The 21,946-nt window shown below is 41.1% G+C and overlaps 1 protein-coding gene across 1 annotated transcript in view; it reads left to right on the top strand.

The window, feature by feature from the left end:
- The window catches only part of KCNK10 (potassium two pore domain channel subfamily K member 10), a 97,278-nt gene that overhangs the window by 51,933 nt on the left and 23,399 nt on the right, over positions 1-21,946 (top strand). Inside the window, exon 3 of the mRNA XM_060757119.2 lies at positions 14,475-14,592. Within this exon, the coding sequence (XP_060613102.2) occupies positions 14,475-14,592 (118 nt within the window). The remainder of the gene's footprint in view (positions 1-14,474; positions 14,593-21,946) is intronic.

Below are 21,946 nucleotides of genomic sequence, written 5' to 3'. Positions count from 1 at the left end.
CAGTATATCGATCAGAGTTTGGGACTGCTATAATTGTTAGACCAAAACTATACAGGGTGAGCATCCCTTATCTGGAATTCTGAAATCTGAACTACTCTGAAATTCAAAACTGTCAAAATTGGTCGCCGAGATAGTGACACCTTTGCTTTCACATGGATCAATGAACACAGGTTTGGTTTCATGCATATAATTATTTAAAATACTATATAGAATTACCTCTAGGTTGTGCTGTATATATATTGGAGTGCTTTGTAGTAGAGCCTGCGAGTAACGATGCTAACAGTAGTTTGGGCACTAGAAGGGGAAAGAGGGTTACTCAGGAGCAGGAATCTGATGATGAGCAACAGAGGAAAAGGATCCGGGACATACTTATGGCACCCTCAGATGAGGAGTCATTCGAGGGTTTCTCTGAGGATGATGGGTCAACAAGTGAAGAGGAGGAAGGAAACATTATGGATTGGTCTAAGGGAAGGAAAAGGGCTACTCAGAAGCAGGAGTCTGATGAGGAGCAACAGAGGAAGAGGATCCGGGATATACTTACTGCTCCTACAGATGAGGAATCATTTGTGGGTTTCTCTGGGAATGATGGGTTAAGGAGTGAAGAATACGGCGATGACACATTGGACTGGATGAAGGTGAAAGAGGTACAAGCTGTATGTGTGGAGCCAACGTCCAGTGATACATTTGTAGAGTTCTCTGGTAATGAGGACTGGCAATTGGGGAATACATCTGAGTCTTCGGGGATCTAAGTCTTGACAGAAGATGGAGAGGGTGGAGAGATGGGAGTAGGAGTTCACGTGTGGAGTCAAGAACAGTTGCAAGGGATAATGATGGGGTAGAGGTCAGCTCATCTTCTGATGATGATGTGTAAGATAAAAGTAGGTTCAGAAATGATTAATCTTTGCAGAAGGCAAGGTGTTGGTATACGTTCATGCATTGGGTACTGTTTGGATTTGTCGCTGCCTGTTCCATGTTTGGCATTGGGTTTGGGATCTACAGGTTGCTGCTCCTGTTCGTGTGTGCTTTCGACTTGGCTTAGATTCTCGTGAGTGTGGATTTCCCCCTTCCTTGACCTTGGACCATTTTGACTACAACGCTGCTTCCGTGGACTTTGGAACTTCGCTACTTCAGATACTGCTTGCTACAACCCTGGACTTCGCTTGACTATTCTTTCTTCCCTGCGGCTTCTTTGTTTTGTTAACCATTTGCATGCTGTGCTGTTTTGTGTGACTTTTGGAGTGCTTTGTTTAATCCGGTTCTTTTCTCCGGATAATCCAGATTATTACTTTAGTTACCTTTTTGAACCAGGACTGGTTTTTACCTTTGAGTTTTGACCAGAGACATTGAGAAATGCTTCTGAGTCTTTTTCTTTTGTTTAATAAACACTATTTTGGAACTAACTCTGAGTCCGGCCCTTTAAGGCATCTGTGTTCTGACATAAGGTGTACATGAGACATAAATTAATGTTATGTTTTGACTTGGGTCTCATCTCCAAAATATCTCATTAAGCACATATATGCAAATATAAGTATTTCAAAAAAAAGAGAGAAAGAAAATAAGGAAAAAGAAAAAAAATCTAAAACACTTCTGGTTCCAAGCATTAAGGGAGCTGGATTTTATCAGTTCCTGGAGAGGAAGGAGTTAAGTCTATATACCTGAGGCAGAGATCTGCCATGACTTTTCTTTTCTCACTCCCTGGGAGAAGCAACTGTCCTTCCATTTCCTTTTTGGAAAGTTTCCTAGGCTCCTCCTCCAGAGAGGGCCCGGCTGGGAACTCACATTCCCAGCAGTACTTGCATACGGTGGGCATTGAAAAGTCTCTGAGTTTCTCTCGGAGCATGATGGGAGTTAAAGTTTCTCTCTGTGTGTTTCTCAGCCAATAAAAAGCCTGGTTGTGTCCATGATCTGATTGGCTGAGAATGGACATAAGCATTGACTGCGGTTCCCAAAACCATTTCTTGTAGTTTGTCTTAATTTTAAATTTTTTATGGTTAAAACTTAAAATAATACTAAAAAATCAATAGATTGGTGAATTGTTTTGAACTTGGCAGGCCTGAATTTGTAAATGCGGTCTAATACTGAGGTAGGTTTCATGCAGACAGGCCTTAAAATGCCTGAGGATTGAACCTTTAAAATTTCCCATTGTAGCCAATGGGCCAAATCTTTGCCAAATGAAAATAGCAAAACCCCATTCAAGTAATTCAAGTAAATATGATATCAGCACGAATTTGGGGGTCTTGCCTTGAAGACCAATCAGACCCACCAAAGAGGATCCATTTTAACCCTGGCAAGAAGGTTAACACCCTTCCAAGGGAAATAAGACAGGCCCCATCCCTCTCCTCCTTTCATAAGAACTTGAAAACCTGGTGGTTTCAACAAGCCTTTGAAAATGACCAGTTCTAACTCAGTCTTACACATTGTTGAATACAGTCTTATTCTTCCTACCAATTACCCAGATCACTTCCTTTAATCGGCCCCAGAATGAATAGCCACAGGCCTGTACCTAATATTATTGTTGCCTGCCATAGCATTGCACTTAATTCCCGGGTCCCCTAGAACTTTTGGGCTTGCACAAATCTTGGCCTGGCCTTGTAAATTTTTAAATTGTCTTGAACAGGCAGGATTACTTTTAATATATGTGTGTTATGGCAACAATTTTTATGCTTATATTGTTTTGTTAATCTTGTGGTTATGTTGTTTTACTTTGTATGTTTTGTGATGTTACCTGGGAACCGCTCTGAGTCCCCTCAGGGAGATCGAGCAGTATATAAATAAAGTTTTATTATTATTAAATGTAATTTTCCCTAATTTTCCCAAATAAATCTCACCAAAGTTGAAGAAAATGCAACCAAGTTGTTTATTGCGATTCAGCTGGAGCGGATGTCAAATTGCAATCATTTGCCAGAGCTGACATGTTTTGCAAAGAGAAACATTACAGTTTTTATAGGAAATACAGAGCTGTTAGATTCAAAAATTCCCATGACCACCCCTCTCCCCATCCCGAGCTGGCATTGTTATGATTGGATGTGACGCCAGCAAGCCAGCAAGAAAGCCAATGGCGGCCTGAGCCCTACTTTGGCCTTTCAGCCAATGAGGTGGAAGAGAGGCGGGCAACAGGGAAACAATGAAGAAATGTCCAGTTGATTGGTTTAAATGACTCAATGTTTGCATGATCATGGGCGATAGCTTTTCTAAGCCTTCAAGCCAGCTACTTTATTGTCCCGAGCTTCTTACATATACATCTTTGTCTGACTCGAAAGCCAGACCCCTTTGTAGTCCTTGGGTCCTGGATATGGGTTTAGTGATAGCATCAGAAATCAGTATCAGCCTGGGAGTGTAAACAATAAAAAAGGCTGCGGTGATACCAAGTCCTCCTCAAACAGGATACCACCTTTTGTTGTAAGATTATTGTATTGTCCGTGGGCCATACCTCTCATATGGGCTAGTCTGGCTACTCCAAGGTCTGAGAGAATAAGAGCCTTTGTTTTATTTTCCATGCAAAAAGTTCTTGGTGAGTCCTTTTGTTTAGGGTCTTGTTGACTCAGGAAATGAAAAAGAGGTTCCCTGAAGCCATGAGATGCTGGGGTCATGAAGAAGTGGAATTTCATATTTTATATTTCATATAGGGATATGGGGAAAGGGGAAAAATACAAGGAGTTCATAAGGGTAAAATCATTCAAACTGCAAAAGGAATCATGCCAGCCCTCCCTCCCTCCACAGTCCATCAAAGATTCATATACAGTAGATCAGTGAAATATCGTAAAAGTTCATAAGGGTTTGGTACAGGGTCCATAAGAGTTCCAAAGTCCATGAAGTGTGCGTTACAGACGCATTGACATGTGGGGCCATGGAAAGCGCCTTAGGTTTCCACATGGGGAGAGATAGGGGATTATGGGATCATTCCAGCCTGGTGTCCTTAGTAAAACTATGAATTCCTTGGTTTTGAACTATCTTTTACAGAGTCCTGGGGGGGAGGTCACCTCTGATATCAAATAGAATGAGGGGTCAGCCGACCATGGGCCCCAAAACTGCATGCCTTTTGGCCAAATTGCACACCTCTCTTGAAAATGAGCTAAATGGTTTAAACAGACAAGTGCATGCTGGTTCTTTGCTCTTGGAAAGTTGCATGGGTTAATGTTCAACAACTTCTAGTTCCATGGCTTCTTGGAGAGAAAGGCAAGAAAAAGAAAAGAGAAAGCGAGATGGAAAAAAGACAGCAATACTATACAGTGTTTTTTTCTGAACTGCAAAAGAAGGCAATAACAGGATCTTCCTCATGGTCATAGCGTGGGAAAATGGTGGCCGGAGTAAAAGAATGCCGTCACACATTGTTGTAGTGCTTTATGCAGTTCTAGGTTCTTCTGAGTATCTATTTCTTTGCCTCATACTAACTCAGATTACACCTTGTGCCTTTAGAATTTTCAGAAGATATTTGTATGTTGAAGTGAGGAACAGATCTCAAAGAAGAACTTATGAGGAAAACATTAAAAAAGGGAGCCTGACTGCAGTCCTTTTCAATGACTAACCAGGAAAACACTGTATTAAAGTAGCTGAGATGCTAATAAAACTGGTTTAAAAATCGAACTAGATATCTTTCTTATCACACACAGAAAGGCAATAGAAGAAATAGGGGTTACTAATATGTCTATGGAAATGTCCTCTATAAGATAGAAAAGGTTCTGAAGTACACCTTACCTCAAATTATACATGTGGACACAGATGGGATGGGGACAAAGAAGGTGAGCAGAACATGTGAGCAGAACATATTGCTAGTGAAGGACCAATTCTTTATAGCGAGCAAGTCCATAAAGACTGTTAAACCATGGGGCTATGGTAAAGTGATTTCAACTATTGGCTTCAGCAAAACAAAACAGGTTTCCAGTGAGCAAAGTGATTCATCAGGTAGGTCAAGTAAAACAATGGGATCTCCAATTATCTCCAAGTGAGAAAGCAAAATGGAGCAAGAATGGTAGATCTGTCCAAAAAAAACAAACAAAAAAACCCCAAACAAATACAAAAATATTGACATTGAAATCTGAAGGTTTGTATTTCGAAATCTAGTCACAAAAATAAGAAAACGAGAATAGCTAGGTCTGTCTATAATACTTATTTCATGTAGTTACTATTTTATTGTGGTTACTGTTGGCTGAATATTTAAAACAATACAGATTAAAAACTATGCAAGATGCTTAATAAAAGTATGAATATAAAAGTTATTTAAACAAATAAATTTTAATGTTGAAACATAAAAATGTATCAAAAGACTACATGCAACATTACCACATAACATTAAAAGCCCACCTAATTGCATAAAATGGTTTTACTTGCTGAGGAAAGACAACAAAGATGGGACCATCCTTGTCTCCCCAGGGAGGAAGTTCCAAAATCTAGCAACAGCCACCAAAAAAGATCCCCTTCCTTGTTCTCACCAAACAAGCCTGAGAAGGTGGTGGGACAGAGAAGGGCTTCTCCAGAAGATCTGATTGCCTCATGAATATGTGGTGTTTTTTTTTTTTGAAAAGCATAGAGATGGTGATCTCTCCACTTTGAAAGCCAAATCCAATCAAGATCGGAGCTATATTCAGATGTGACTTACTGTAATGATTTAGAAGGAGCCATGGACACAAGCAACTGTTCTGCATTCCCTCTTCCCAACTTTCCCATGTTGCTACAGAAAGGCTGAAAGAAAATATAACTGTGTTAGGTTCCATTTAACCACAGTGGTGCATATGCTGGAAGTACAAATAACTTCTGTTTATGTGGATCTCTGAAATCATGTTCACATGAATGAATGCAGTTACACCTCAATTTCTGATCTTCTTTAGCAACACAGGGAGGTTGGAAGGGGAAGGACTGAGGCTGGATTACACACTCCTGGCTCATTTTATACATTTACAATAAATATGTAATGTCTTGGGTGATAATCTAAAACAAACAATAAAATGACAGTACAAAAGGCAGCTATGTCTGAAATAACATTTTGTCAGTTAAGAACAGTCTGGAAAAATCAGGCATAAGCGCACATTCTAGGCAATCGTCCCTCAGGTGACATTTGTTTAAGCAAGGAAGCAGCAACTAAAAAAAGCCCTCTCCCTGTTGCCTTGGACCTTGTTCTAGATGTTGGTTAGATCACCCAGAGGTGAGTCTCCAAAGAATATCTTAAGATACTAGGAAGCAGGTGTAGGCTTTAAGCTCCACAAGATGATCTCTATTATTTATTTATTTAGCTTGCTATTTAAATTGCCTATTATTAACATGCTCTCTAGGTGGTCAAATGTTCCTGCAAATGTCATTTTGCATTAAACAAAAGATTATGTAAATAAAAATGTACAGAGCTGTGACAGGTCACTACCTGTTTTCTTGTTTTCGGAACAGCAGCAGTGGCATGGGCAATTAATTGGACACCAGGGAACATCTCTTTCTTTGTGGAATATGCCACCTGACAGCTACTGTCCTAAGATTTCTGTAGACCCGTGTTCCTATTTACACTTAATTCACTCTTTTCAAAGATGTTCTTATAGAATGTAGAGAGATGCTAATTTATTTTTTAATGAAGACAGCAATTCCAGATAACAAGAGTAGATTTTAGAAATGATGTATTTTCCAAGGCAGAGGAAATTATGATGTATCAAATTATTTTGAAAGGCAATATGGCTATGAAACCCTTGAACATTTGAGCATAGGGTTGTCCATGATCTTCCCTTGACATTATTTGCTGGTGAAAAGAACTTGCCTTCATTATATTTCAGATCTGCTCTGATAATTTCTGGAGTGTTACAATAAAAGTTACCAAATGTAGCAAATGAAACAGATTGTGCATATTTCAAAGCTACTTGCTTTCCATGTTTTATTTTTGGTTGCTATCAAACATAGATTTTATTTATTTATTTATTATTTATTTACTTTGCTTATATACCGCTGTATCTCAAGCCCGAAGGCGACTCACGGCGGTTCACAAACAGTAAAAACAGTAGAAACAGCAGTGGTTCCATACAACATATAACAATTGACTTAACACATTATCCATAAATTACCAATAAGCAATTACAATGCACAATTATTACAAAAAACAACCGTACCCAATCTTCTCATCATCCAAGCGTAGTCCAGGTTCGTCGTCCATTGTTCCATTCCTATGTTACTCTTCCAGATTGTACTAAATTACTCAAACGCCTGCACAAACATCCAGGTCTTCACCTTTTTGCGGAATACCATTAGAGATGGTGCTAGTCTAATGTCCGTAGGAAGGGCATTCCACAGCCGAGGAGCCACCACCGAGAAGGCCCTATCTCTCGTCCCCGCCAGCCGAGCTTGAGAAGCAGGCGGGATCGAGAGCAGGGTCTCCCCGGAAGATCTCAAACTTCTGGTGGGTTCATAGGCAGAGATGCGGTCAGATAGGTAGCTTGGGCCGGAACCATTTAGGGCTTTAAAGGCCAACGCCAGCACTTTGAATTCAGCCCGGTAGCAGATCGGTAGCCAGTGGAGTTGGCGCAACAGGGGGGTTGTATGCTCCCTGCGCTCCGCTCCTGTTAAAATCATGGCTGCCGAGCGTTGGACTAGTTGGAGCTTCCGAGCTGTCTTCAAAGGCAACCCCACGTAGAGAGCGTTGCAGTAGTCTAAACGGGATGTAACCAGAGTGTGGACTACCGTGACCAAGTCAGACTTCCCAAGGTACGGGCGCAGCTGGCGCACAAGCTTTAGCTGTGCAAATGCTCCCCTGGTCACCGCCGAAACCTGGGGTTCCAGGCTCAGCGATGAGTCCAGGGTCACACCCAAGCTGCGAACCTGCGTCTTCAGGGGGAGTGCGGCCCCATCCAACACAGGCTGTAACCCTATGCCCTGTTCGAAATTTTGAGATTTTCTCTGAAGGGTTTTTTTAGGTTTGTATTTTTGTAGGTTTACTAAAAAGATCAGTGAAGAGTAGATGAAAAATTGATAAATGAGACTTGTACTGAATGAAGGATTTCATTGCATGGAAGTGGGAACTGTCCCTATCATACAACGTTATGGAATACACATTGCTGTCCACCACATCATGCAGTAAAGCTGGCAGAGGTTGTTGTTGAGTAAAGCTCATCAATAGCCCCTGACCACATCATGGTTCTGGAACATATCTTGTGCGCTGAGGTCTGAGCACTTCCGTAGCATAACTCTCATTTCTCCACTAGCTGATTTTTTAATTTAAAAAAAAAATAGAAAAAAGGGTGGGGGAAGTGGCACAGGGGAGGGTGGAGTTACACTGCCCACCAGGACATGTGGATTCACACTGCTGAGGTGTTTCCAGTAGCTGTGTGATGTTGCTTGCCTTAATGTAGATAAGGTATCATTATCCCATGTCATGGGAATGGCATGGTATAGTGGCTTCTGTGCAGTAATGCCCAAAGTCTAAGGCCTTATTTACATTGGTTGCTTAATCCTCACCAGTCCAGAGAAGTAATAATCAGGACTGGCCCTAAAGGCATCCAAATACTCCATGCCCAATCCATGTGGCACCAGGGTGGTGTCTATGCAATCCAGCTGGGTTAAAACCTGCTGAACTGTCGCCCTGTGCCTGTCACTGCTCCTTCTCTCTGGTCACACAGGTGCCTTTGCTGATATCAGCACAGGGGACTCACAATGGCCAAAAGCTCTCTGGCCACCTGGCAACCATGGCATGGCTGGCAGCCTGATCCATTTCCTTTTCCTTATGTTGATGGGCACAAGGAAAGGGGGGTGATGGCAGTAGGCCATGTGGACAGCAGACTGGTCCACATCGGATCTGGCCATGGTTTGCATACTGTTCCCAAAGTACAAGGCTGTTCTGAAGTTTTGGCCAAACTCCAGAGCACGCCCTGACTTTCCTTAGTATATTTCTACACTGGTTTAATCAAGTTTTTCCCATTTTGAGAACCAGAAGTCACTCGACATTGTGAGTAGGCCCCGGAACAACCCTCTGCCATTTGAAGGTTTTGGGCTTATTGTGTAAATGAGCCCTAACTTGGGGAAGTGAGAAGAAGCAATAGTGGACTGCCACCTCGTGTTTCTGACACACACAGCTTCTTTCCCTTCCCTTCTGCCACTTTAGAACTGATGACATCTCGTAGTTGATTAAATACAGTGACAATGACAAAATTTTCTAAGCAGCCCAGAACATCAGTTAACAAGACAACAATGTGAATATGGAATGCTGAGAGGTTCCCCAGTTATTAGGAACTAACACAGTAGACTATGTAGAATTTCAATTTTAAAGCATTTTTTTCTTTCTGTATTCTCTCCCCTTCCCCTTTTTGAGTATGAAATATATGGCAGTTACTCCTTAGAGGTAGAAATAAAGCTAGTTTAAATTCATAAAGACAAGAAATAATCTGTCAAAGATGGTGGTGTTACTCTTATTATGAGAAAAAAGGCTCAAAGCAAGCAGTTCTCTGTAGTACAATTCTGTATGCCAGCATGTTCCCAAAGGTGCATTATGCACTTTTGCCCGCATAAACTTGTTAGACTGTGTGACCACAAATGTAGTTTTAACGTTACGGGTCATGCCACACATTGTGATTTCTCCAGAAGAGGGTGAAGACAGCATTTCCCCTGGCATAAGAAAACACCGCTGTGGCTGACAGCATGTCATGGCCTGTCTGCCTTGTCTAGCTGTCGATTAAGCTGATTTGCACTCTACTGGGTAAATAAATATTCCCTAGATTCATTTGGAGATACAGGAGTAATATATCTTCTCCACTTTTCCTTACAAATTAGATACATGGTGACATCAGTCATCTTCCTTTTTCCTCCTTCGTCTTTTTTTGTGTAGGTTGTAAGAAAAGGGAATGATCCAGTGGTAATTTACATTGAGATCAATTATAAATCAAAGATGCACTGGCTGTTGGGCTAGGCTGGGCAAAGCATAGCCTTGGGACTACATCCAACACACCAAGAAAGCTTTTCTGACTCATATACCCTGCAACTTTCCTGCTCACCCTTTTTCTGGCCAAAACAAGGGGGTTGAATTGCCTCTTTTTGACTAGGGATGGCAATTCCCTTGAAATAGGCCAAATGCCCCTCTTCCACTAACATAAAAACTTGAACAATCTTTCAGAACTGGAAATGGACATTCAGCTGCAGATAATTTCCCCCTGGGCCCACCACAATTGCTCACTTCTGTAATATGTATGTTTGTATGTGTGGTGATTAGACATAGAGCTCTCTTGCCAGAAGAGATCACTCTCTACTAGCCAAAATTCTCTTCTGTTGTCTTAAACTTCTCTTAAAATTTGATCTGAGAGATCTGCTGGCAGATTGATCTGGCACAACCGATCTGCTGGCCTAGAGCTGATGGCAGAAGAGTCAAATAATAATGGTAATTTGTGAGCAGAAAACAGAGAGGGCAATGGAGGAGTTGAGTTGTGCCAAATCTGAATCTCCTTGCGCCAACACAGAATTATCATGTCAGCAGAAAATTGGGCTTTGGGAGGGGTGGTTGAATTAATTTCTGCCATTCTTCAGTTGAAGGGATACACAGCTTGAGTTGACCTAGTTTTGATTAAGCAGGCTCTTGAATATTTTGTCTTATTAGAATTGTAATATTAGTATTTTGGACCTTCTTGTCCATAGTGTAACTGAGAGAGAGAGAGAGAGAGAGAGAGAGAGAGAGAGATTAAAGAGCACCTCGACTTCAAAAGTGCAAAGAGTGCATATTTTGGATAAAGTATGTATAGTCTTGTTTATAGCTGCATATAAAATTCTGAAAATAATTGCTAAACTTTAAGCAGAAATGCAAAACTTATTGTACTGATAGAGGAGAAGATTGTGATCAATTGGCCAAGTGTGTGCCTCTTCCATATTCTAGGCAGGTACAGGTGTCATGAAAACTTTTAAAGGGCAATTTCAAGGTACCTGCTCTCCCTTTTTAGGTCCTGTATCTTTGAAGGAGATTTGGACCAGAAGCTCTTCAAAAAGAAGGTGACTTCTACGAGAGAACTGTCAAAGGAGAGTTTTACAATAGACAACAAACAAACAAACAAAAAACAACAATTGCCATATTTAAGTTAGAACACATGGTCCAGAAGCCTTTTGGTGGCATACTTGCTTTAATATTTGGGGTGTGTGAATAATCTTTGGATATTGCAGATGGAGACATTCAATAGCTCCTTGCAAAATGTTCCCCTCATTGTCATTGATTCCAAGCACCTGGAACACCATATCATGATTCTTTAGTGTAACAGAGATCATGGAGGGCGACGATGTCAGTTCTTTTCTCCCAGCTACAGAATCACAACTGGGTGCTGCTTGAATGCATTTTGCCCTCTTCTTTCCCCTTCTCACCAGGTGTTGAAAGCTGTTGTGTGTGTGCATTATGTGTTGAACTGTGCAGGCAGAGCATTACCTTCCTCTCACATGATATACTATACTAGATGCCCCAATGAGACCTTTTGTGGCAACTCTACTCCTTCCCCTAATCTTTGAATCATGTTTGGCTGGAGTTCAGGAGAGGGCTTTCTCTATGATTGCACCAAGACACAGAAGTGCCAACTATGGGAGGCAGGATCTTCTGATACAATTATCTGGTGTGGACAGGTTTGTGTATTCTTTCATTACCACACTTAAAAATGTCACCTTTCAGGGACTCACATCATTGAAAAAAGAATTGGGCACCTGCTAAGGAGGGTTCAGAGCTGATTTTAGCCATCTGAGACTCCAGCACCTCTCAAATTGAAAAAAAAAAAAAAAAGCAAACAGAAACCTTGGGGAATGTGATCGGGCTTTTCTTTTTTATTTATTTATTATTTTATTATTTGCACTTGTTAACCGCCACTCTCAGCCCGAGGGCGACTCGTGGCGGTGTACAGAACATAGAAAAGACAACAATTTACAGTAGATCAAGACCATAACACAACATCTAAAAATCCGCTTCGTCTAGTTTGGGGTCATAATCAATCTCATAGTCATAGTCCATTCCGGTGGTCATTCCAAAAGACATAGCACTTAGTTGAAGGCCTTTTCGAAGAGCCAGGTTTTCAGGCCCTTACGGAAGGCCATGAGGGAAGGCGCCTGTCTGATTTCAGCAGGGAGGGAGTTCCATAGCCGGGGGGCCACCACCGAGAAGGCCCGCTCTCTCGTCCCCGCCAGGCGTGCCTGTGAGGCAGGCGGGACCGAGAGAAGGGCCTCCCCAGATGATCTCAAGGTCCTCGTGGGCTCGTAGGCCGAGATGCGGTTCGCAAGGTACTTTGGGCCGGAACCGTTTAGGGCTTTGTAGGATAACACCAGCACCTTAAATTGGGCCCGGTAGCAAATCGGCAGCCAGTGGAGTTGGGACAGCAAGGGCGTTGTGTGCTCCCTGCGTCCCGCTCCGGTTAACAACATGGCTGCCGCACGCTGGACTAGCTGGAGCTTCCGGGCCGTCTTCAAGGGCAGCCCCACGTAGAGAGCGTTGCAGTAGTCGAGGCGGGATGTGACCAAAGCGTGTACCACCGTGGCCAAGTCAGACTGGGTTTGTTTCAGGTTCCAAATAGAATTCACTCCAAGCAATCATTTTCTTTACAAATCTTGCTCCTCTCCCATATCTTTAATTGGGAATGTGTATCCCCCAAAGTCTTCTAGGGTGTTATGCTATGTATTTGGTCTTTTTATTTCTATACAAGGAGCAGGATGTCTGGGTAGGGTACTACTCTGAGGCTCTGGTGAGCCACATCCAGGCCATAGATCATGCTTTGCTTAAGAAACAAATAACCCAATATAGCCTGTATTAGAACATCAAAACATGACAAAACAGAACACTATGTATACTAGTTAAAAGCCAAGCTGTTAATGTTAGACTTTATTATGTGTGGGCTGAGACACATGCTGCTTTTTCTTTTAATGTTGATTTATTTTGTACTTTCTCATTGCTTTACCATGTTGCTTAGTTTGTAACTCACCTTGAGTAAATATTTTATTATAGTTATTATTTTATATACTTATTTGTGTGGTGATTTAAATGTTAGGCCATGACTTTGGAGACCAGAGTTTGGATTTCTACTTTGCCACTAAAACATAGTGGGCAGGCCCGTAGCCAGGATTTTGTTTTGGGAGGGGCTGAGTTGATTGGGGGGGGGGCTGAGTCTGAGTGAAAGAGGGTCTACCCTAGCAAACCTTTTATATCGTTACCCCAATACCCTCATGCATATGGGATACTGGGTATGAGTAAGGCCTTCTCACAGACCACCCTGAGAATTTCGGGGGGGGGGGGGGCTGAAGCCCCTCAAGCCCCCCCCCCCCCCAGCTACATGCCTGATAGTGGGTGATATTGGAAAATGGATAGTGGACTATGTCCCTTCTGAACAGATCCTGCTGCTTCATGCCTTCGACTCATTTCTAGCTTATAGCAAACCTAGGGCAAAACTATTGTTTTCTGGGGCTGAAAGTGTGTGACTCTCTTAAGGCCACCAGCGGGATTCCATGGCTGAGTGGGGAACTGAACTCTTGTCTCTAGAGTCATAGTCCTACATTAAACAACTACATCGTGCTGGTTATCCTGAACAAACCCTTCCCTTTTAACATACTACACACATAACCATATTTTACCTTAATTTCACTAATAAACTCTGCATTTTTTTAACAAATGTTTGTAGCATCATATGTGACTCCAAGAATCCTCTACAAAACCTGTTTGGTGACCTTGAACCAATTATCCTTTCTTGCCCTATGATTTCATCACATGGGTCTTCGCAAGCATCCTAGGATGCTTGCCTCACACTTCATGTACGGGACACCACACTGCCCATTACACGATGCACACTCATGACTGGTGGGGCTCTGTAGATTAACTGTGTTGCAAGTGTCCTAGGATTTTCTGCTCAGAACACAGGAAGCTTCTCATGTTCTGTAGGCAGCAACAGGGCCAGAGTGGGGAGAAAGCCATGCGGCAAAGATTCCCCACATGGGGTGGGGAAACCTTGCTGCAGATGATGCAGGGCATGGGGTGATGGGATTGCCTCGCTGCCCCACGAACTTGTCACAGAGGCTGGTGAATCCCCCCACTGCCCCTCATCAATGTGATGAGATCCCTAAACATCTTTGGAGGATTATTGCAAAGATAAAGGATTGGATAAAAATGCAATAAATAAATAAATAAATGCAGGAAGTGCTTTGTTGTAAATGACATTATTGCATTTGTACTTTCTGAAATGTGTTCTTTAAGATAAGTATTTTGCTCTGTTTCTGTTTGAAATAGCAAGTTAGTGGCAGGAGAATGCTTTCTTTGCAATGAGAATTTCTTCAGTTCACCTCGTCATGCATCCTGTTTCAGGGACCAAATTGCAAGTGATGGAGATGTTCTTGCTCTTTTCAAGTTCTGTGGACATGTGGGTAGTAAGGCTGAATAAAACAGTGCTGAAGGATCAGCAAGTCTTACCTGATAAAAGGATTTTCCTCTGCATCTGTGAAGAACAGTTTCCAGAATGTGCTGCCTTTGAGGACAAATTGTCTTTCTCTCCTGGCTAATCCAACTGTCACTTTCATTGCAGCGGGTCATCAATGCTACCAATGCAGGAGTCAATCCTGTAGGAGACTCCTCCAACAGCAGCAGTCACTGGGATCTTGGAAGTGCCTTTTTCTTTGCCGGAACTGTCATCACAACTATAGGTAAATACGGATACAAAATTTGGGTTCTGACTTTGAGGGAAAATAAGTTTTAAAGCAAGAATGACATGAGAAATTGAGTAAGGGCCCAAGATTGCAGACATTCCTTTTTGAGGGATTACAACTCTCCAAATTTCCCATGTCAGCTGTGGAATCTAGGCTTTATAATTCAAGCTCTAGAGCATGTCTGGGCAAACCTTGGCCCTCCAGGTGTTTTGGATTTCAACTCCCACAATTCCTAACAGCCAGAGGTGATTTTGCCAGTCTCCTCCCCTGAAATATAATTTACAATATCTGGTAGTTATTGGCAGTCTCCTCTCCAGATACTAACCAGGACTGACCCTACTCCAAGATCTGACAGGATTTGGTGCCTTTTGAGCAGTGGTTCTCAACCTGTGTCCCCCCAGGTGTTTTGGCCTACAACTCCCAGAAATCCCAGCCAGTTTACCAGCTGTTAGGATTTCTGGGAGGTGAAGGCCAAAACATCTGAGGACCCACAGGTTGTAAAGCACTGCTTTAGAGTATTTACATCCTATTTTAATTGGATAATTAACATTCTGCAAACAGATGTGAGGCAAGGATGAGAACTTCCACAAATGGCTTTCCTACCTGCATTCTTTTGTCAAGCCTACATATCTACCCAAGACATCCTGGAATAGTTCTCCAGGGGGAAAGGTTGCTTTTGAGAGTTAGGATGGGGCATCAGATAGTGAGAAATGATAGTGAGAGATTAGCAGACTTCTCTTCCTCTTTACCTTTGTTTATTTCCAAACTGGGCAATATACTTGACTATTCCCATGGAGATTGGATACATTGTTGTTGAGTCAGAAAAAGACATTGACCATGTTGCAATGCTAGCAATGGTTTCTTTCATTTTAGAAAAGTGCCCAGGGAAAGCAGGATAGATGCGTCTATCTGAGCTCTTGAGGAAAGTTCTTTCTCCCTACAAACCAGGATAGGATAGGGCTAACAGGAGTGGGAAACCAGGTACCTCAGAGGCTTTTTAAAGATCAGGGTTGTTCAACTGTCATGGATTTCAAAGTCTTGCTTCCCTAAGACCTTTCCTAATGTTTTATCTTTTGTATAATGTTGTACATAATGTGTTGTATGTTGCTGCCAAATTGCTGCCGTTTTAAGCTGCCCTTTGGGGGTTGAGAAGGATGGGCTAGAAATGTTGGAAATAAATAAATAAATAGGTGGTCCATGACTGGGGAAGAGAACAAGGAGGCAATGCCCTTCTTCATTTCTCACATAGACCTTTCCTGCTTGGTCTACAAACTGTCTCTGGCTGTAGACATGTTTTTATTACAAAAGTTGTTGCAGAGACTAAATCAGTGTCAAATGCAATTTATCAGCTCTCAGAAAAATGAGCAAAGTGTATTGCTCTGGAGGATGAAACTCTTTCACCTTGCATTCTCAGCTCAGTAATGTATATGTTGGATTGATATCAACACACGTACTGAGCATGAGACAGAGCAGACAGAAAACAAAGACATCCAAACCCAGCCTAACTCTCCTTATTCAACAATTGTATAAGAACTTTTTTTCTGGGCTATGAATTGTAATTCAAATGAGGGCAAAATGCAAAAAGAAATTAATACACATTAAATAATTAGAGATGATAAATTTACAGGAAATAGCATCTGGATCATCTAAAAATGTATGTGAGATGGTAGTCATGTATTGGTTGGTTTTGGTTTTGACCTTTAAAGCTTTACATGGTTTGGGTCCAGGTTACCTACAGGATCGCCTTCTCCTGTACAATCTGCCCCACACACTTAGATCCTCGGGGGAGGAGGGCAGCTACTCCAGACAGCGAAAACCTGACTGACAACTGTCATCTAGAAGACCTTTTCATTAGGACTGTGAAATGACCTGCCAGAAGAGCTCCAACAGCTAAATCAGCTTCAGAATTTAAGATACAACCTAAGACCTATTTCTTCTGGCAGGCCTAATTTTAACTTGTGAATTTTAGCTTGCATTTCATGAGTGGACTTTAACTTTTATTTTAACTCTGTGTATCTTTTTGTATGTGTTTTAATAGAGTTTTATCTCTAATTTTAATGGTGTTGTACCCTGCCTCAAACTCCAGGGAGAGGCAGGTATTATTATTATAATTATTTCTTCAAAAGGGGATTCTTTCAATTAAAGGAGTATAAGAGTCATATGATGTGGTTTGAGTTTGGACAAGGACACTGAGAGTTCTGAGTTTGAAGCCCCACTTAGCCATGCATGATCTTAAGCAAGTCACATTCTGACAGCCTTAGAAGAAGGCGATGGCAGTTTTCCTTTGAGTAAATCTAACCAAGAAAATTCTATATAGGGTCGCTGTATCTTGGGAGTCAATTTGAAGACACATAATAAGAACCAGTTGCAGACATAGCTCTGCCAATCTCACATTAAGTCTAGGTTTCTGAAAGTAAATGATTGTGTGCATATGCCTAAGTGCCAATTATTTTCCCTGGGAGCTGAAACCAAGAGACCTGATGTGGCATAGTGACTTGAGTGCTGGACTTGAAGAGCCAGGTTCAAGTCCCCACTGAGATACTGTAGACCTTTGGCCATCCACTCTCCCTTACCATCTGACCTTTTGCATAATATAAAGTGTGTTTCAAATATAAAGTGTGGAGAAGGAAACCTTGCACATTTTGTATCAGTTACTGGGAAATCCTGGATGGAGGGTGCAATTTAGCAAACTTGTTGTGCTAGTGAGCATCACTCATTCTAGTGGCTGGCAATTTTGTGTTAAGCGTGTCCAGTCTAGTCTTTGGTTCTCAAGTTCTTCATTTGACTTTTTTGTTGGATATTTTGCCTTTTCAAGATTTGGAAGCCTCTCAAAAGTGCCATTTATTTATTTATTTAAAACATTTATATTCCACCCTTCTCACCCCGAAGGGGACTCAGGGTGGAGCACATCATATACACAGCACTACAAAATATTTTTCTAACAATTTAGCATGGTATTTGTATGGGATTACGAATGAGGTAGAACACACTGATATTATACAGGGTTAGTCAAAATGCATAGGCCAATAAGCCATTCAATTGAATGGCTTATTGGCCTATGCATTTTGACTAACCCTGTAGTTTAGTACAGTGAACTAAATTTAGCCATCTGCTGACATTCAAAGCTTGGATAATTTATTTCTTTGTTTGAACTATACATCCCAGACTTCAATGTTCTTGCTGATTGGGAATTGCAGTCTAAAAAAGTAACTTTTTCCAGCTGTGATCTGAACTTTCTCTAATAAAACATAAGTTGAAATAGAGTGGATTGTCAGGCAGTCTGCTAATCAGGCACAGTCCAGAATAGAGTGTTTGAGGATTGAAATATTCATAGGGAAATCAAGATGCTTGTTTATAAAGCTATTGTCCTCCCAATCTTGTTATACGCCTGTGAAACGTGGACCATCTACAGACGTCACACTCAACTTCTGGAACGACCAGCATTGTCTCCAAAAAATCTTGCAAATCTCTTGGGAAGACAAATGTCAGTATTCTGGAAGAAGCAAAGACCACCAGCATTTTTTTTTATTTTTTAAATATATTTTTATTGACTTTTTCCAATAAATACATACATACAGTAAGACATAGGGGGGTAACGGGTATGGGGACTTGGAGGGGGGAGGAAGGAACAAGGGGGGGGGTGAAGGAAGGGGGTCACCAGGAATTGGGAATTGGGAATAAAGGGGGTGTAGGGACCCTAGTGGGATTGGGATGGGGGGGGGGGCAGGGGGTGCGACTGCTTAAAAAAAAAGCTTGACTTCCAAAATAGTTGGCGGAAGATGTTCCTCAGTTTGTAGTTTCTTCTTTTCTTTCCTTTTTATTTTATTTCCACTACCCTATAATTCGTATTCTTGTAGGATGTTTTTCTTTTCTTTTAAGTATGACCTCATCGGCTCCCAGTCCGTTCTTCTTTTTTTGATTCTATTATTTAATAGATTGGTGAGGGAATCCATCTCCATTAGGTCTCTGACTTTTACAAGCCAATCTTCTATCGTGGGCAGCTCTTTTTGCTTCCATTTTCTCGCCAGCGCGGTTCTTGCTGCTGCTGTAAGGTGGTAAAGGATTCTGTCTTTAGTTATGTCGAGGTCGAAATCTAGTAAATGAAGTAGATAATATTTCGGTTTTAAAGCAAATTTTGTTTGAATAATTAGTTGGATCTGTTTGTGGATCTCAGCCCAAAACCTCTTCACTTTCTTGCACTGCCACCAAGTGTGCAGGTATGTACCTAGTTGGGATCCGCATTTCCAACAGACCACCAGCATTGAAGCAATGATCCTCTGCCATCAACTTTGCTGGACTGGCTAAGTTGTCCAAATGCCCGATCACCATCTCCCAAAGTAGTCACTCTACTCTCAACTCAAGAATGGAAAATGAAATGTTCGTGGACAGGAAAAGAGATTTAAAGAAGGGCTTAAGGTTAACCTTAAAAACTGTGGCATAAACACTGAGAACTGGGAAGCCATGGCCCTTGATCATTCTAACTGGAGGTCAGCTGTTACTAACAGTGCTGTGGAATCCAAAGGGGCACGAATGGAGGGCAAAAGGGAGAAAGAAATGTGTCAAGAGGAAGGTGCATTAAGCCAACCCTTGTTGGGACCACCTTCCGTCTGGAAATTGATACCTGACTGTCACCTATGGACCCACCGCCAAGACCCGATACTTGGGAGGCAATCATACTCAGCCACGAGTGATGGTCTGTGATGATTATGGCAATAATGTAGTACAATGGGTCCTTAATATAGAATGACAATATCAAAATTTGCTTTTGGGAATATTTTTAAGTTACAGATAGTTAAATCCATGGAGGACTGACTGCATGTGTGTTTGTATAGTTTCCTTTTTGTTTTGAATATATCATTCTTATAAATGTGGGCACTTATTTCCATTGTGAATGTGCATTTTTATGGCTAGCCTACAAACCACTGAAATGAAATAGTTTTTAATGGAGGAAGCTATAAAATGATCTTAACTTTTGTGGTTCCAGCACTGTAACTACATTTCCTTTTCAAGAACATAAAAATGCAACACAACTGATAATGAAACAGACTTGGTCTAAATTGATTTCTTTGAATTTCTAATGGAATAAATTGCCTGCTGATATGAATGGCTGGATTTTTTTTAAAAAAAAACCTAGATGATAAATAGTTATAGAACATACTAACTTGCTAAAATACCAGACTGGTGTAAAGCATAATGGAAGAATTAGTCTGCATTCTGTTGTAGTCCTAGCTGCAGAGGGCTTATCGACTTCAATGGAAAACTGATAAGTAAACACTGAGGAAAGTAATTGGTTCAGTGGACCTGTTCTAGTCTGTAATAATAGTTGAAAATAGGCTGGGAGTTGAATAGAAGGGCTTCTTATGTTTATAGAACTCATTTTGATCCATGGGAGGTTACTACAACTGAAATGGGAGAGACAGGTAATTTTTACATATTCCACCTTCCCTAGCACCTAATTGTTGATTTATTGAGATAATTACCTCTCTCTTTTATCTCAATATTTCTTGACTCTCCAGTGTCCGCTTGGAAAGCACAAGGGAAATAAACGAAGCTTGCTACTTCTCATCTCCAAAGTGTGGTGTGGCATAACTTTATTGCAATCTAAACTATAAACTATATACAGGAGCAGAGAAAACACGTCCGATCACTTAGCCATACATTGTTGGAAGCTCATGCTTATCAGAACTTCTGGCATGCGTCTACATCACAGGAACTTTCCAAAGTTACGCTCTAGCTCTATGCATTTAACTCTTGGATTACATTGCTACATCACACAGTTTAAACTACAAACAATATTTCACTACATTTAACACCATGTTCTGACACTAATTCCATCTCCTGTACTATTCCAGAGATAGACAGATCTGTTCACTGATTAGTCCACTGACCATATCAACAATAAAACAAAAACAAAAACACACAGACAAATAGACACTAATCACTATCCCAAAACTGTTGTAATAGTTAACTAAAATAGATTAAAACACAATAAGACTTGATTAAATTACAAGATGAAAGCAGGGGGTGTGGAGTGACTGGTATAGAAGAATCAGTTGGAGAATTTAGTTCATTCCCGTGACAAGGAAGGTTATTACTATTGAAATAGGAAAGACAGGGAATTTTATCTATTCCATCTTCCCTACTACCTAATGCCATTTCCTGTACTATTCCAGAGGATTCTCCCAAGCCTCCAGGGCTGATTTTCAGAAGCTGAAGCAGGAGCATAGCTGTGGGGAAGAAGCACAATGAGGCCATTGCCCCCAAATAAGAGTATTACCCATCAGAGAATTTTTTTCACTTCAGTTCCAAAATTGCAGTAACTTCAAGCTTCAATTGAATATTTAGAAATACAGTATAGGTATCCAAAGGAAAGGGGAAAACAAAGTTACCAAGGAAATGCAAATAAATAAAGTAATAGAGGTGGAAAAGATCACTGGGGAGTCCCACTGCCAGACACAATCAGAGTACTCTTGATAGTCAACCAGTCTCTGCTTTAAAAATAAAACCCAGAAAAGGTGACTCCAACACACTTCAAGGCAGTATATTCCACTGTAGGACAGCTCCATGTCATCAGGAAGTTCTTTCTAATGCTTAGATGGAATCTCTTTTCCTGTAATTTGAATCTACTGCTCAATGTCCTAATCTCTAGATCAGCAGAAGACAAGCTTGCCCCTTCCCCATTGTCTCACTCTCTGAATTACTGGGGATGTGGAGGCTGAAGGAAAATATCATTTGGTGGTGGAAGAATTTATGGGAGAGTTTTGACCTCTTCTCCCATATTTACATACATGACTTGCAGGGAAAAAGAAGAATGGGCAAATATTGGCTCCTCATTTGCCAGTGACCTCTTCTGGGCTGAGTTGCACCCAATGAATTATTTGTCATTGTAATGTAGGGAATAGGTTTAAGATTAAATATAAGTTTAAATATTTAACTAAACCTGGAAGCCAGCATAGTATAGTACTTTGCTTGAAGGACTCACCAGAAGATGAGAATTTTCCTCTTCAGCCATGCAGACCCATTGGGTGATTCTGGGCAAGTCAAACAGTTTCAGTCTGAGAAGAAGGCACTAGCAACCCCCCTCTAAATAAATACGCATTGTCAACAAAACTGTCTGATAGAGTCTCCATAAGTCAGAGTTCATTTGAAGGCATATATAACAACAATACAACTAAGCCATCAACTGGAAAATTAGCTAAAGAGATAACTATCATTTTCTGTGTTCAAAAATAAAGCTTAGAACTAAAACATGGACACTGGTTAGCTCCTAACAGTAATAGTAATACTACAATCTAACATAAAAATAACCATACAATTGCATTTTGAAGTTTAAGTATAAAGAGGCTATAAG

This window comes from Anolis sagrei, chromosome 1 (genome assembly GCF_037176765.1).
Source record: "Anolis sagrei isolate rAnoSag1 chromosome 1, rAnoSag1.mat, whole genome shotgun sequence".
In the NCBI taxonomy this organism is placed as follows: Eukaryota; Metazoa; Chordata; class Lepidosauria; order Squamata; family Dactyloidae; genus Anolis; species Anolis sagrei.
The sequence above is the reverse complement of the archived record's forward strand: the minus strand, read 5'-3'. Positions and strand labels throughout refer to the sequence as shown.